The sequence below is a fragment of the Tachysurus vachellii genome, chromosome 20 (genome assembly GCF_030014155.1).
Source record: "Tachysurus vachellii isolate PV-2020 chromosome 20, HZAU_Pvac_v1, whole genome shotgun sequence".
NCBI classification, from domain to species: domain Eukaryota; kingdom Metazoa; phylum Chordata; class Actinopteri; order Siluriformes; family Bagridae; genus Tachysurus; species Tachysurus vachellii.
Genome location: NC_083479.1, coordinates 8360693 through 8377596, shown reverse-complemented (window position 1 = coordinate 8377596; position 16904 = coordinate 8360693). Strand labels below are relative to the sequence as shown.

Sequence of the window (16904 nt, the reverse complement as noted above, 5' to 3'; positions counted from 1 at the left end):
TCAGAAGGTTGGGATTAAATCCCTGCCAAGCTGCCACTGTTGGGCCCTTGCTCAAGGCCCTTAACCCTCTCTGACCCAGGGGTGCTGTATCGTGGCTAACTCTGAGCTCAGACTCTAACTTCCAGAGCTAGGATATGTGAAGAAAAGAATTTAATTGTGCTGTAATGTATATGTGACAAAAATAAAGGCTTATGATATACATATTTTGTATAATAAATATAAAATACATTTTGATACAACTTTTGATAAATACAAATTATTATTAAGAATAAGAGTGAAAAATAGGAATAAAACCCTGTTTGCAATTATTTATCAATTTAATGATCTGTGAATTATTTTATATTAAATATTATTTGTTTGTTGCTTTCAACAAACAAAATATTAAAAATACATAATAATAATAATAATAATAATAATAATAATAATAATAATAATAATAATAATAAATAATAATAAATATTATTATTATTATTATTACTACTACTACTACTATTATTCTTGTTATTGTTATAAACAATACAACAAATGTTGCATGTTAAAATTATAGTTTAACACATTATTTGCATTCAGTCTGAAGTATGAATGTGAATGTACGTATTTACATTTACAGCATTTGGCAGATATGCTAATATTACAGATATGCTAATATAACATGTGTGTTTCAAGGATTTTGCTGTAATTACGTTGCTGTTTGACAAAAACTGTAATATACCATACAAACAGGATTATTATTATTATTATTATTATTATTATTATTATTATTACACACACCCAGTAGGTTACTAAAGAATACCACCCATAGCTTGCTTTGGGCGGAAATGACGCCATTTTAGAAGCTTTAAAAAAGTGGGAGGGGTTTATTTAGTCAGATACCCCCGACCACTGGAGTCGAGAATTCCGGGTCTTTTCACTGAGTCGTATCATTTGAGTCGACTCTTTTGGCTCAAGGAGGTTCATAGCCATTTTGTTCAAACCGGTTCACCAATGATTGTAATTCTTGCCAAAATTCTTTCTATTCCTTTTAATTTACAAACTAAATTTCACTGGGTCGTATAAACGCTGTTTAAATGATCATTAAATCGGCAAGAATTCAAAAATATCCCTGCAAACATCCCTTTAAGAAGATTAATTTCCATTCATGTTGATAATCACCTTCACATTCAATACAGTCAACTGCATACATAAAGAAATAAGCACCAGGCCGTGTCTGTTACACTGCAAGTGTAAAAGCATCGTCCATGTCCAAAAAAAAAAACACCAGGTGGCTCATGTATGTGAGCCGGCTCTCAAACCGAACCGATTCAAAGTGCCGACTCCTTTACAAACGACACCTCGTTTAGTTGTCACTAAACCGGACACGATTTTGAACCAGGTGGTGACACAACACTGACAGGTAGAAGCTGATCGTTACCTAATTTTGTTTTAAATGCATGAACTGTGAATGGTGAGAATCGTGTTATTATTTGTGTCAGTGTGGAGAATCTGGGCTGACGTTTTGATAAAAGCCCTGATCTGTCGGTGTAAACCTTGTTTTCGAGCTGATGCTTGATGTCCATCTGAAGGATTCAGCGGTGCGTTTTCAGGACAGAATGGCCTTATTATTCTCAGCTTTCTACAACTGCTGAAGGATTTCCGTTTAATGTTAGCTAGTTTTAAATTAGCCGACTTACCTCGATAGTCCGATTCGTTTGTTTCAAAATAATCTCTGGGGGGTTTCCCCCCCTTTAAACGGCTAAGAAAAATAATGACAACAGAAAGCTACCAACGTTTAGGATGCAATGTCAGTCAATTTATAAGAACATCCAAGACCTTGCACACAGCTAGGTGTCTATGCTAAGCTAATCCCACTTCCTAGCCCGTACAGCTAGCCAATAGATTAGCCGCTAGCTATGTTTAAGGCATTCGCTCTTCTCCGCTACACTCTTGCTAGTTTACGGCAAATAAAGGTCCGAATTTCATTTACGCTTTATCAGAGTTTCACCCTCTCGAGTGACACCGTTTCTTGTTTAATTTGAGCCTTTAGCAGATTAGCTTGCAGGCGAAAGAAAGCAGTCATGTTTCTGAAGACGAGAAGTGTTGAGACGAGAACTCGTGTTGTAATCATTAATCATGCTGTAGATCACAGCACAGACGACACGGAATATTAATGGCGATCATTTTTTGGGTGTTGACGTGATGAGAGAAAGTTCAAACGGTTTTTAATAATCTGATGACTGTCTGATAAACAGCTCGTAAGCAAAATGTTTCTTCTATCTGGATGCTGAAAATGAAAGCTGTGTGTTTTTGCACCTGCAGAGTCCCAGTCTGTAGAGCTGCAGTAGGCATCAGGCCCAGAAAAGGGATACTGGGTTAGTTTCAGCTTAACTACCAGTACAATGTAATGTGAGTTTAACAGCTAAGTTAATGGATATTTAAAGCTTCACAATGTAGTTATGGTTTAATTAAGTACATTAAATCTATCTCAAAACATTCATTATGATCATTTCGAGGTGGAACAGCACAGTAAAGCTACTAAATATAAATCCATTCAAGTGCCATGTATATGTATAAATATATACATACATATAATAAATATTATATATTTTTCTATATTATATATAAAAAAGTAAAAAATAAAAAATATAGAAAATAAAAAAAATATAAAATATACAAAATTGGCAAAGAAGAATGTGCAAATAAATTGTGTGCAGAAAAATTCACAACGATGATAAAAGGATTCATTTGCAAAAAATGTGGAATAGGCATAGGATGTTGATAATTCTTGAATAAAATTTTAATTTATCAAGGAATAAATACAATTTTGAAACTCGCGTTTCAATAAACAGATTTCAGTATGCAGTCATTTTTTCTTAAAAAGTAATTCTATGTTCAGAAACCAGGTGGGAAAAAAGTACTTCATATAGTTCAGTATTATGTAAAGCAAACATAACCATTTTCTTTTATAGTTTCTCACAATTATATTAGAAAAAATGTGTTTCAGTTCAAGGTCATACTTTCTGGGCTTTTTGTTGTTTTATTTGTTTGTTTTTTAATAGTGCTGTCATTAAAATAATCGTTCAATGTGCTTAGCTCTTGGATTTATTATATATTCTTTGTTTATATCTCTGAGTATGAAACAGTCTGAATTTGGACTGATTTTGCTGAAAGAGAAAACTGTCAGCTGTTTTGAGGGCTCTCCCATCGTAAACAATCCTTCTTCCTGTAGATTGGTACATTTAAAATTATTATTATTATATTACATTATTATTGAAACCCTTTCCAGGCATCAGTGGTATTCTTTCCTTTCTTGTTATTGGTTTAATTAATAACTATTTGTGTTTAAACCAATTTGGTGAGGACTAAGTAGCAATGGCACAGTTCTTCACACAGGGTAAAGAGTCTTTTGGTCTTCTGAATAAGTCACTGTATTAATCATGTTCTTACATGTCAAAATATTTGGTGTGATTCTTTAATGCTTTTGTTTAAAGTGTGGGTGAAGAATGGCTGCATTTGAAATGATGTCAGCCATTATTTTGATAAGATCTTATGTATTCCATCTCACATGTCACTGTCTCCGATGAACAGGTTTGAATCCAGTTGTGTCAACCATCAGCAATGGCCTTCAGTAAAGGATATCGCGTTTATCACAAGCTGGACCCACCACCTTACAGCGTGATTGTAGAAACAAGAAGTCGTGAAGAATGCTTGATGTTTGAGTCTGGAGCTGTGGCTGTACTGTGTAAGAGAATGTTTAAGCACAGAACTGGACGCTGCTGTTGGCGATAAATTTTTTAAAAATAAGTTTGCTTTATGATATTCTAACTCCTGAATTAGAAACAGATATACATTGAAAGCATTTCAAATAGAAATCCCTGGATGAGTAATGTTAACACTAATGTTGAGGCAGTTGTAATATCAAACATTTCGCTCCGTGTTAGTCACTTAAGGCTTCCTGGGATTCGTAATTTCCTGTTTTTCATTTGCAGCGGCTGCAGAGAAGGAATCTGTCAAGAACACCTACACCAAGATGCTGGATGCTTATGGGATTCTTGGAGTTCTTCGCCTTAATCTCGGTGAGTGAGGAGAACCTTCACTATATCAGTGTGCTTCATGGGATGTTAAGATGTCTATTATCCATACCAAAGTTTCCAATTGGAATATTATTTTGCTGTTTTTATTACACTTTATAATTACAAATCAGATACACGTAATGGTGGTGTCGGTGGTCAATTTTTTTTGCTTCCATTTTTTTCTGCCAACAAAATTGTTTCTTTTTTTTATATATAATCATTAGGAGACTCCATGCTGCACAGTCTGGTGTTAGTGACTGGGTGCAGTTCAGTGGGGAAAGTGCAGGATTCAGAAGTGTTCAGGGTCACAGCCACAGATTTCATCTCCCTAAAGAACGATCCTTCAGATGAGGACAGGATTGCAGAGGTGCGAAAGATTTTAAACTCTGGAAACTTTTATTTTGCCTGGTCATCCACTGGAGTGAGTATGGACCTGAGTCTAAATGCACATCGCAGGATTCGAGAAGACACTTCAGACAATCGCTTCTTCTGGTGAGTTCAGCAGCTTTCAGAGCTGGATATAAAGCTTTGCTTAAAGTATAGCTGTGGTAAGAATAGCCCCAGTGCATGGGCTTGAATAGTACAGGAAATGGTGTCACAATATTGAAATGATTACCTGGGTGTGGCTTGCATTTGCATGTTCCACTAGATTACTTGGCAGTAGCAGTTTCCACCACTCCTTTGCAGATAAAGTCCAGTGTCTATTTTGAATGTGTCAAACACTAGATTTACTCAGAACAAACCATTTAGAAATAATGATGATATTTTGCTTTTCATGCCCTATCTTGCCCACATACTTATCCTCAGTATGCACAGCCTGCACACATAGTTCCCTATAATTCTTTTCCTTTTTTTTTTTTTAAAAAAAAAAAAAAAAAAAAACCACTAATCTGAAGTGAACTTGCTGACATCAGAACACCACTGCATGAGAGAATTGAAAGTCAAATACACAGCATTAATCACAGTCCTGTTTACTAACTTAATCGTAGTGATTCATTGAACCTTTTCTTCAAATCAGAAGATATATTCCTTAAAATCTTGAATCTTTTTTAATTCATTGATTATAACAAAAGCAACAGAATTGGCCTTTGGACTGTATTGGATATTTATGTGTATGTCATTGACAATTTTTGTTGGACTGAATCAGGAATCAATCCCTGCATCTGCACCTAAAGCATTATGGAGTGAACTGTGATGACTGGCTGTTGAGGCTGATGTGTGGTGGAGTGGAGATCCGCACCATCTATGCTGGCCACAAGCAGGCCAAAGCCTGTGTCATCTCTCGCCTCAGCTCTGAGAGAGCAGGCACACGTTTCAATGTGCGCGGCACCAACGATGATGGTCAGGTGGCCAACTTTGTGGAAACCGAGCAGGTGGGTTGTTTTGATTTTGTAGTGGATTTTTATTTTTCTTATTGCAAATTCAGTCATTAGTGCATTAGTGTTAGTCTGTATATTCATTTATAATTCTGTATGTTCGGCAAACAGGTGATTTTCCTCGATGATACAGTCTCTTCTTTCATTCAAATCCGTGGATCTGTACCCTTGTTCTGGGAGCAGCCAGGCATACAGGTAAGTGCATGGGCAAGTTACATGGCTCTAGTTTGGTGTCATGTTCCACTAGAAATGGCATTTCAAGGTAATCATCTACTGCTGAACGTATTCAGTAAAGGTCACTTAGTCGGCACACCTACACTAGCAGCTGATGACCATCTTGTTCATGTTGTTGGAATAATTCTGTCCAGGGAATTTTGTCACATCTGAATCAAAGCCGCTATTCAGGCACAATCAGGATGGACACAAAACACAAACTGGTATTTGCAAGGCTCAGTTCCGCATCCGATTTGGTGTATGGTCTTTTTTAAGATGTCACTTTGTGCAATGTCAGTGGTTTTAAAATAATGCTCCTTATAATTAGACCCAACATTCGTGGGAAAGCATTCAGATAGGGCTAAATTTACTAGGCATCCTATCTTAAAATGTTACACAGCACAAAGCAGCTCACAAAATGCCTTCTCACTGACATTGAACAGAGGTCAGGCTTTACATGTGTCATTTCAGTAGGGATTTGGGGAAGGCATCTTTTTCTTCTGCTTCTCTTTTGCTTCACGCTGACTTCATGGTTTAAAATAGCAAGCGTATAGAAGATAGGTGCTTCTGATGTGTTTTTCAAAGAATCAGAAAGTAACCTGAGATGCTTTGAATGAGGCTGATAAGATGGCGTTAAATATTTATGGCACAAAGAAGACACGTTTACAAGTAGGTTGGAGTCCTGGTATTGTCCTGTGAAATGACAATGGTAAATTAACACCCAGTCCATACCAGTCCCTGTATTCACCGAACACAGAGCACACTTGGTAATAGTAGTCCTGTTTGATGGTCTCACTGTAATATAATACAACCATGTACAGAATTATTGGTACCTTTCATGAAAATGAAGGACAACTCTTCAACGAGTTTTCAGATTTAACATATGGCAATGTGGTACAATTTGGTTTTTATCTAATTAGCATTGTTGTTTTGGTTTTTTTTTTCTTTTAATATTTTTCTTCTAAAGAAAAGAAAAATATTGATCCTTGTCATGTAATGTCAGATTTCTGACATTCATGCTGAACATTTTGCCTTTATTTAATACTCCTAGGTCTTTAGCTGCATTTAAATGCTTATTTGTTTATATCCAGTACCTGCACTGAAAAAATTTAAGGATTGAAGGAACTTTCATCCTGATGATTAAGCGTTATGTATGTATGTATGTATGTATGTATGTATGTGTGTGTGTGTGTGTGTGTGTGTGTATATATATATATATATATATATATATATATATATATATATATATATATATATAGGTTTTGTTGTTTCTCCAACTGTTTGAATGAAACGTTGTGTGTACATTTATTTTTGACCATTCTCTTGAAGGCTGCCAATAATTCCAAAGTTGATTGTTAGTTAACTTTAGAGAGATCACTATTATATATTGTGTTGATCAGTGCTTATATCAGAAGAACATGTTGGTCCTGGATATTTTCTGTGTTGAGAGTTTGGTGTTCAGGTTTCTTTAGAGAATGTGTTATTAAAGTAGCATTAAGTTGTTTACAGTGGCAGAGAGGAACCAGTGAGGACAGTGTGCAGTGGGATGTGTCATAATCATAGTCTCACATACACACGCACAGAACGTTCCTCCTCTGCAGTAAGGACTCACAGAGGACTCTTTCTGCTGTATATTTGTCAGCTATTCATGCTATTGTTAGATACTTATCTCAAACATTTTGCATGCAGCAACTGCTTTAATTGTCAAAACTAATTCACAGAGTCTGTCATTGTTTATTCCATGGACATTTTTAAATCTTTTTTTTTTTTTTTTTTAAAGCTCAGGAGCATAAAAGGAGCATAAATAATTACTTATTTTTGCTGAAACGTTTTGCTAAAATGTAGGTTTTTAATCTAAGAAAAAAAGTGAATAACTGGCAGACAAAAGATGATTGCCTGCTGAGAAGAGGCCGGCAAGGCTAAGCACTCTGAGTCTGACATTGTATCTGTAATCCTGCAGTGTTTACCGTGATGTAGTTGTCGGTTGTTGTGTTGTTACGCAGTCAGATGTGTGGCTTTTCACCGGTCAGAGTAACCGTAACAGTGGGGGTGGTGCAGAAGGTTCTCAGATAGCTTTTGCCATGTAAGCAATTATGACTGCTTTGGATTTAAGGAAAACAGTCATTAGAAGCAGTTTTTAAAAGAATTAAATTAATGCAGTTTTGTTTTGGGTGTGCAATCATTGATTCACTGAAGCTGTTTTGGAAGAGAAGTAAATGAAGGTTTGCAATGTGTAGGTGGTGTCCATTGTCATATGTGCTTTGTCTCTTTTGGTATTTCAAGGCTGACATATCGCAAGCTGGTGAAATGGTTAATGCTTGTCTTTCACTTTGTGTGGAAAAATTTCCACACAGGCAAATAAAGTCAGCCAATGCAAGCTTTGTATAGCTTTTGGAACGACGTTCTTTTGTTTCTGTTGTTCTTCTCTTCGTTTACTGTCTTTTTTTATCTTTCTTATTGATATATTTTGTGTGATACGAATCTTTATCTATTTCGTCTGATCTAAAGGTCGGTTCCCACCGTGTCAAGCTGTCCCGCGGGTTTGAGGCCAACGCCCCGGCTTTTGAGAGGTAATTAACACACACTGCTCCCTGCTGGAACACTGCAGCACAATCAGGCAATGACATCACTGTGGTGTCGATGTCAAATGAAGGAAAACATCTTGAATCTTGCCCCGATAAGGAGAATACATTGTTTTTTTTTATTTATTATTATTATTATTAACTGTTAAGTGAATATTTATTTTATTTCAGCAATATAGGTCTAATCTAAATAGAAAAGGCCAAAATCTATGTTACTCTATTTAGGCACATCACATATTATACCGATCAGCCATAACATTAAAACTACCAGCCTAATATTATGTAGGATGCCGTACTTATTAAACCTGAGCAGCTATGACCCTGTCGACCCTGTCGAACTGGTTGTTGTTGATTGGACCACATTTGGTAGCTGCCAACCAGTGAATACTGGGCTACACTCCACAAGTCCTGCTGTTTCGGAGATGCACTGACCCAGTCATGTAGCAATCACATTTTGTCCCTAGTCAGAGTCACTCAGATTCGTACACTTGCCCATTTTTTCTGTTTCCAGCACATCAACTTCGAGAACTGACTGTTCACTTGCTGCCTAAAATATTTCAGCCATATAATCATCAGTGGTTTTAAGCTTAAGACTGATTAAAATCTTTTTTTAAGTACCATAATAAGTTCTATAAATATGTATATTTTCTTATTTTGTTATTCTCTATGATTTTGTTTGCTCTCTAGTGATGAGTGATTAAATTGTAATAAAACATAAGAATCTCCAGGTGTTGAAATACTGTAGCCATAGCTATGAGACCAGTCTATAATTTTCTCCCTTTAAGACTTAAGAGTTTATGCCTGTAGTATAGAATCAAAGGGCTGATCAGCTTTGTTTAACAGAATGTGATTTATGTTAAAGAAATTCACCAGACCCTATGCTTTTTTTCACTTTGCACAGGCCTTCTTACAGGTGTTTGCCTTCTGCTTTCACATATACAGCTTGACTCATTTCTCAGATCCCCCAAGTGCTGAACTAGACAGACTTGAAATGAAACACAGAACATTTCTTTTCTTTACTTGAATTTTTTTCTTTGTATATCCCAACTTTGGAGGTCAGTCATGTTGCAGCACCCCAGCAGTGGAAAGAGTTAAGGGCCATGCTCATGGCCAAAGCTTGGAAACACTGGGGCTTGAACTCCAATCTTCTAATCAAAGCCCACGGCCTTAACCACTTGAGCTACCACTGATGTCCACCATATTTCTTTTTAAAAAAATTATTTTTTACAGCTGTTTTTTTTTTGTTGAATAATGCATTCATCATTCCCACATAATTTCCACTGAAATAAATCTTTCTTCATCCCCCCAAGAGGGCCAACAGATTTCAAGTTACATACACAGATTGTACATTTGTCCCTATATGCTCTACTTGTGTTATATGTACATAGTTCTACATGCTGTGGATATAAACGTTCATCGTTCTGGTCATGTCGTGTTTGCAGGCACTTTACAGCGCTGTGGCGGCTCTATGGAAAGCAGATGATCATTAACCTGCTGGGGATGAAAGAGGGGGAGCACATGCTCAGTAAAGCATTCCAGGTTAGTTATTGTTTTTCCTGAAGTACTCTCCTGGTATTGTAAATAAACTGTAGTCAATTTGTTCTTTACATAAATCCAGATGGAGAATCTCCTAATTATCTTAGTATAATTAGTATATCAGTTTAGATATTTACTTGTAATCTACTTTGTGTATGATATATTTGTAGTTGAGCTTTTGCATTCTTTTTGTGTGCTTATTGTTGAGTTTTGACCCTTATTCGTGTACATTTTGGATCACACATGAACTTTTGGGTCCATACAGAGTCACCTGAAAGCCTCGGAGCATGCAAGCTCTGTGAAGATGATCAACTTTGACTACCACCAAATGGTGAAAGGAGGAAAGACGGAGAAACTATTGACTGTGCTGAAACCACAGATAAGCAAGTTCCTGGATGACTGTGGCTTCTTTTGTTACTCTGCAGAGTCTGGGATTGAAAAGTAGGTATAAACGCTTGGTTTTTTTTTTTCTTGGAGAGTCTTTGGTATTACAATTTGGCAAATTTATTTTTAGCTGTGCAAAATTTATTTATTTATTTATTTTGTCCCTTTTCTCTCCAGATGTCAGACTGGGACTCTTCGAGTCAACTGTTTGGACTGCCTGGACAGGACAAATAGTGTCCAAGCCTTCTTTTCACTTGAGGTTTTTAATATTATTTACTGACCAATACTGAATAAGCCATCACTTCTTGCTTTAAATTATGCATAATCTCAATTATTGCTTAACTGTGATGTGGAAATGTCAGAGCTGTGAGCTGACTAGTTACAGTAGTCTCAATATGCATATTACATACATTTTTCCCATCATTTCCCCAGATGTTGCCTAAGCAGCTGGAGGCCATGGGTCTTACAGAGAAGCCCCAGCTGGTGGCACGTTTTCAGGAGGTCTTTCGCACCATGTGGTCAGTCAACGGTGACTCGATCAGCAAGATCTACGCTGGCACAGGTGCTCTAGATGGCAAAGCTAAGGTACACACCTTTAGATTCAAGACCTTCCATTCACATTCACTGGACACACCAGTGAGTTCTTTACTAAAAAGGCCCTGATATAAGCTTCAATCATGTGTCTTCTTTTACGCCACTGTGGATCTTTTGTCTGTCTCTTAACTCATATGTGTGCTATTGTCCTCTGCTTTCCTCTGGAAACTTATCTACCTGACTGGTAAGTTTATGAGCCAGCCATGTGGCTCATTCATCTTTCTACTGTGTCCTTGTGTCTGAATCTTTGTGTATCTAGTGTGCTGTTCACAGAGAATGTTACATTACCACTTTTGTAAGTGTTCCAAAAAGTCTTTCTAAACTGCTGGAAGAAGCATTTACTATGGCATGCTGAAGTTGCGATAGAAAAGGGGGATGTTTTATAAAAAATAATATCGACAAGAATCGGCTGACTACTAACTGTGAATTATCTCTATAGGTAGATTAGTATTTTACTTTAACTATTTACTTGTAATTTAAATCCCTGAAAGAAAACAGAGCATTTGGTGATTTTTTTTATTTATTTATTTATTTATTTATTTTTTGCTTTGTAAGAACATTAATTCATTCCATTGTGTAGTGGATTTTTTAAATTTATGAGTTTATTATGAAAATTTCATCCAGTCACCGTTTCATCCAATCCAATTTCATCCAATCACCAATTCAGTTATGGTAAATGATAACGTTGTTGATAGTAGTGAAGATAGTATTTGCTTTTTCTTTAAATGTGCATAACTGCAATTATCATGCATGTCAGTCCTTTGAGGATTTCTTTTTTTTTTTTTTTTTTTTTTTTATTGTTGCTGCCAAAATTGCTTGATTTTGCTGCAGTTGTTTTTTTTTCTTTGAATAAAATCTACTTGATTTGTCAAACTTGCAAATACGGGGTTCATTTAAACTACCACCAGTAAAGACACTCGTGTGATTACTTACCGTGACTGCAGTGTTAAAAACTGACATCAAGAGTAATTATTTCTGCATCTTTAGGTTTGCTCCAAATCTATACATTTATGATTAACATTCCTGTATGATAATGTTAATAAAATATTTATAAATATTTCCCCAGACTCTTTATATAGAGTTAATGTTAATAGTATTCCCCTTGACTTCGTGTAGAGATAAGAAAAGCTAGACAGAGACAGATGACTCAATTAATCCTATGTGCTGTATGTACTGCTTTAACGTTCTGCCTTCGTAATATTTTACATAGATTAGTGTGCCTATATGAAGTCTTAAAATGAGCCGGGTGCTTATCATGGGTTTTTTCTTTGTGTTTGTCTCTGCGGTGTTGTGCAGACTGGAAAGCTGAAAGACGGAGCTCGCTCAGTCACCAGGACCATCCAGAACAACTTCTTCGACAGTTCCAAGCAAGAAGCTATAGATATCCTGAGGCTGGGCAGCACTCTAAACAGTGACCTGGCTGATAAAGCTAGAGCTCTCCTCACCACCAGCAGCCTTTATGGTAAGTAAATGGCACGTTAACAATGCAGTTGAGCAATTTTTTTTTCAGTAGGGCAACAAGATTTTCTTGCAACTGCTGTGTAGAGCAATGCTCTTTTCTGACATGCAGCAACAAAACAACCAAAGATCTGGTGACCTGAGTGACCGTGACTGTTGGTGACTAGGTGTGGGTGTGTCCAGTGATGTGACAAAGTTGATGAATGTTTAAATTTATGCAAAATTGTGCAACTAGCAATGGGAGTGAAGACAACAGAGCTCATGTGATCTGTGGCAAACCACACACTCTGCTTCTCCTTCATCTCATATGCTCCTATATATATATATATATATATATATATATATATATATATATATATATATAGTGAATTTTATATACAAATGCTCTTTCTCCAAAACTTATTTTAGTTCCAAGAAATTGCTAGTTGCACCACCTACTGATAAACATTGTTACTATGGCAACCAGTAGTGTACCTACTGAAGACTTCATAGAACAACAATTCTAGACAGGAATAAAATCGCTGTTGTATAAAATCGCTGTTGTGTACAGACATGTATAATATTGTTTAATATTTGTTTAAAGCGTCTCAGATGTCAGTTTTCTCTTATGTCTTTCTGGTTTTTCAGTAACTTCAGTTCTTTCAAGATGTAGAAACAACTTGTTAATAATGGGTGTCTTAGAAGTAACTATTGCGTCTCTCAGACCTTCCACAACATTAAATATTTAGAAGTATGACACGTTTTTCTTTATTTAATATCCAATTGTAATTATGTGCAAGTTGCTGTGGTTCAAGAGGAATAAAACATGTCAGGAAGTGGTGCTGAGTAGTGATGCGCGGGTCGGGTTTTTTTCCAACCCGCGGGTCCCGCTTTTATGAAATTATTGGCCCGCCCCAGCCTGCCCCGCGCCACTGTTTTTATTTTTACAACCCTCCCCGCACCCGTGACCATTAAATAGACGCATTGTAATGTAAATGAAAGCAGGTTTTATTTCACCATAGAAACCAGCATGGTCATATTAACACCAAAATATAAACATTTTCAACATTTACAAAGCATCGTTTGTAATTATCTCTATAGAAGACCTATAAATAAACACCTACAGGTCTAACAAATTACAGTAGCCTATTTTAAAACAGAAAAAGGCTCAAACAAAATCTCTTTCAGATTTTTATAGGCATACAGTTTACAGCCTATGCTACATAAACACTGAACTTTTGTTTTATTTAACACACGGAAATGTTCATTTAGCGTTTTTATGTTCACTGTGCAAAAAAAGAATTGCATCCACTGTACCCGGATTTAATCTTTTTCGCTTAGCCTCGAGCACCCGGCCAGCACAGCTGTAACCTCGGACTTGACATGTGCTGGTACTTTACTTTTGAGAAAAGCGGTAATATTTTGAGACGTGTCGTCCTTTTTCTTAGACCCCCCACAAATATGCCTTGACATGCTGGAAGTGCCCTTTTTGTGGCTCTCGTGTTTGTATATTTTTTCACACGAGTTGCACTTAACGTAGCTGATACTGCTGTTGTCTCCTGCTGCAACAATTTCTGAGAACCGTTCCCAAACATTAGATTTTGCAGATTTACCTTCTTTTCTTCGGATTTTGTAAATTCCCGACCTTAATTTCACTTGCACTTCGTCTTCCATTTTAATTATCTGCTTTATTGTTGTGGCTGTGGCGGGAGCTGATTGGCGCTTTCATGACGCGATGCCAAAGATTTAGGGTCATCACGCAAGTTACATTGCTACATAGGCCTACGTATTGTAACCTTATCAAAGAATCACATAAAATATAAAAATATATATTGCAAAATATTTTTTTATATTTTTCTTTTAATGACCCGCCCCAACCCGCCCCGCAGTAAAGTGACTTTTTTTTTTACCCGCCCCAACCTGACCCACGGGTCACCCGCGGGACCCGCGGGTTATGAGACAACCCGCGCATCACTAGTGCTGAGGGAAAATAATCATCTTTGGGGTGGTATTACTTCAGACCGTGGCATTGTTTACTTACCTATTGCAACATGTCTTGTCTTGTTCATACTTTAAGTGATATGGAGCTCAGGCTTAAGATATTAATAACAATGGCATGTTTGGGAATGCAGTGCCTCAAGTTGTTTTGCTAATCTTTCTCCTCAAGCTGCCCAAGGTGTGAGATTAGCACTGTGTTATCTGCCTTGCTGGCTAACTGCTAACTGTGCTGCTTGTGTCTCTGTTCTCTCTCTCTCTCTCTCTCTCTTTCTCTTTCCCCTCTTACCGCTTACATGGTTAGTCTCTGAGCCCATTTTACAATCAGGTACAGTATAACAGTTTGCATAGCTCAGTCATAACAGTCATTTATTCCTCATTTTATGATTTTCATTGTTTTGTGTGTTTGTTTTAGCATTGGTGTGCTGGTTGCCTGCTTGCCTTATACTTTGCTCTTGATTTTTTGTATTATTATTAATTTTTTTTTTTTTGGAAAAAATCATCTTTTTAGTGCTGTTGTTTTGTTGTTGTCTCACGATGCTTGATACAGGATGTGTGCAAAATGTCTAAAGAAGTGTAAATAAGCATTATCCTTAATACAACATTAAAAATGACAGAGATTTAGGAATTACTGAAGAGGTTATCTCTATTTTCAGAACTATAGAGTTCTGTTCTCTCTTCAGCTTAAAAGCAACCTAGCTAAAATAATATTATATTTATAATAAAATTAGACCAATAATATATGAGAGAGAGCGAGAGAGACACCATGATACTTTGAAGAATATCAGGGTCACTGTACTATTATAACTAGGGTTGCAAAGGGGCAGAACGTTTCTGGTAAATTTCCGGAAACTTTCCATAGGAACTTAATCTGGGGAATTTTGGAAATATTCCAAATTGGAAACTTTACGGGAATTTATGGAAATTTACGGGAATTTACAGGCATTTATTGGGAAATATTGGGAAATTTATATAAACTATATCATATTTATTTATGCTTGTATATTTTGTTTGGTCATAAGCAGACATGCATGCAAGGTAATTAAAATTTTAAAAATGGCATCTTGACTAATTTAATTGTAAATAGAACTTTAATTCTTTCATTGAGTAACACAAAAGCATATTAAACATTATTATGCTTGTAATAAACATAAACTTAATTGTAATAAACATTATTTTATAGAGGATTTTTTATTTCGGGGGAGTGAGTGTGTGGGGGAGGGTCCTCAAATTATCTGTGCATGTGGTAACATTGCATGTGGTACTATTAAGAATGTAGAATAAGGTAATGCAGAATAAGGCATTAATTTGTGCTTAATAAGTACTAATAAATAGCCAATATTCTATTAATATTCATGCTAATAAGCAACTGGTTAAATGACCCTAAAATAAAGTGTTACTGTGCATGTTATGGAAGAATGCAAGTACATGCAGGGGGTTTGGCCTCGATGGCCTTCCAGTAAGCAGTGTGGTGTGTGCAAGTGACCGAGGAATGCAGGGTACAAAATAAGAGTACTTAATTTGCATTCAATCTTGTTGTTTTAAACACAATTATGCTGCAATATTTTTTTTTAACTACATTTAAGTTCCTTGTTATAGGCAACTCTGCATTTTTTAAAATTCCCAGTATATATTCCGGTTAATTCCTATATATTCCTGTTAATTCCCATATATTCCCGTTAATTCCCATTGAAAGTTTCCAGCCTGGAAAATTCCCAGAATTTTGCAACCCTACTTATAGGATAATTCATAGGTACTCAAACAGCTACTTAGGAGACTTACATAGCACAAACACAAACCTACATTAAAACAGTTGTATTTCTGTTTTCCAGCTAGAGGTTCTGCACATATCTGTAAATATACAGATCATATAAGACATTGTGAAGCGTTATTCCACTTTGAGCAGCCATGTGAAAGTGTTCTCATATCCTCCACCTTTTTTACACTTAGACATATATGTTTAACAACCATATGTTCCCTATTTATTTCATGTAATTTCTCTCATGTTGGAGATGCAGTGACTACCGTTTATTTAGCTACTTTGCTGATCTTTTTGGGGTTTAGCATCTCCCAGAGTGTTGCTGGGTATGTGTCAGAACCACCACAAATACACTCGGCCTAAAAATATCCGTGTGTGTGTCGGGACATGGAACGTCAATGGAGGCAAACAGTTCCGTAGCATCGCGTTTCGGAATCAGACCCTCAACGACTGGCTGCTAGACGCACCAAAAAAAGCAGGCCACCCCGAATTTCAAGGTGAGTCACTACATCATAGACACTTTCTCAGCTTGCATGTTAATGACAATTTTGATGAATATCCAATAAACTGCGTATTGTGCTGAAATTCCTGAATGATTGCTTTATATCTCAGACAGTAGATCCCCGCCTGCAGACATCTTTGCCATTGGCTTTGAGGAAATGGTGGAGCTGAATGCTGGCAACATAGTCAGCGCAAGGTATGAAACCTACAGTCCCTTTATTTCTAAACCTACCCTTTATTTCAAAAATTTGGACCACTTATAAATTTTTTAAATACCATTACATTTACATTAAGAAGACATTACTGCTCTTCCCAGACTTGCCCTGAGTGGCTGCGAGCAGCAAAAGGAAGAGAAAAGGAAAGAAAACGAGTTATCATTACAGCTCAAGAAAAATCTTTACATTTTTTTTTCAAGACAATAAACGTAAAATGTTCTAAAAACATTTTTGCCTTTGGGCTGTTACAATCTCCATTTTCT

The 16904-nt window shown here is 36.5% G+C and overlaps 1 protein-coding gene across 6 annotated transcripts in view; it reads left to right on the top strand.

Moving 5' to 3' along the window:
• The first annotated feature begins 1296 nt into the window (after positions 1-1296).
• Positions 1297-16904, top strand: part of synj1 (synaptojanin 1) — a 30183-nt gene continuing 14575 nt past the window's right edge. For 5 of the 6 annotated variants that reach the window (XM_060896634.1, XM_060896633.1, XM_060896636.1 and 2 more), the window contains exons 1-14: positions 1297-1393; positions 3565-3718; positions 3966-4052; positions 4274-4541; positions 5197-5422; positions 5537-5620; positions 8147-8208; positions 9663-9759; positions 10022-10197; positions 10318-10399; positions 10573-10725; positions 12031-12196; positions 16231-16422; positions 16538-16622. In XM_060896634.1, the coding sequence (XP_060752617.1) occupies positions 3595-3718; positions 3966-4052; positions 4274-4541; positions 5197-5422; positions 5537-5620; positions 8147-8208; positions 9663-9759; positions 10022-10197; positions 10318-10399; positions 10573-10725; positions 12031-12196; positions 16231-16422; positions 16538-16622 (1802 nt within the window). In that variant the 5' untranslated portion in view covers positions 1297-1393; positions 3565-3594. Of the gene's footprint in view, positions 1394-3564; positions 3719-3965; positions 4053-4273; positions 4542-5196; positions 5423-5536; positions 5621-5666; positions 5863-8146; positions 8209-9662; positions 9760-10021; positions 10198-10317; positions 10400-10572; positions 10726-12030; positions 12197-16230; positions 16423-16537; positions 16623-16904 lie in introns of those variants that run through there. The other variant, XM_060896637.1, reaches the window with a different exon arrangement.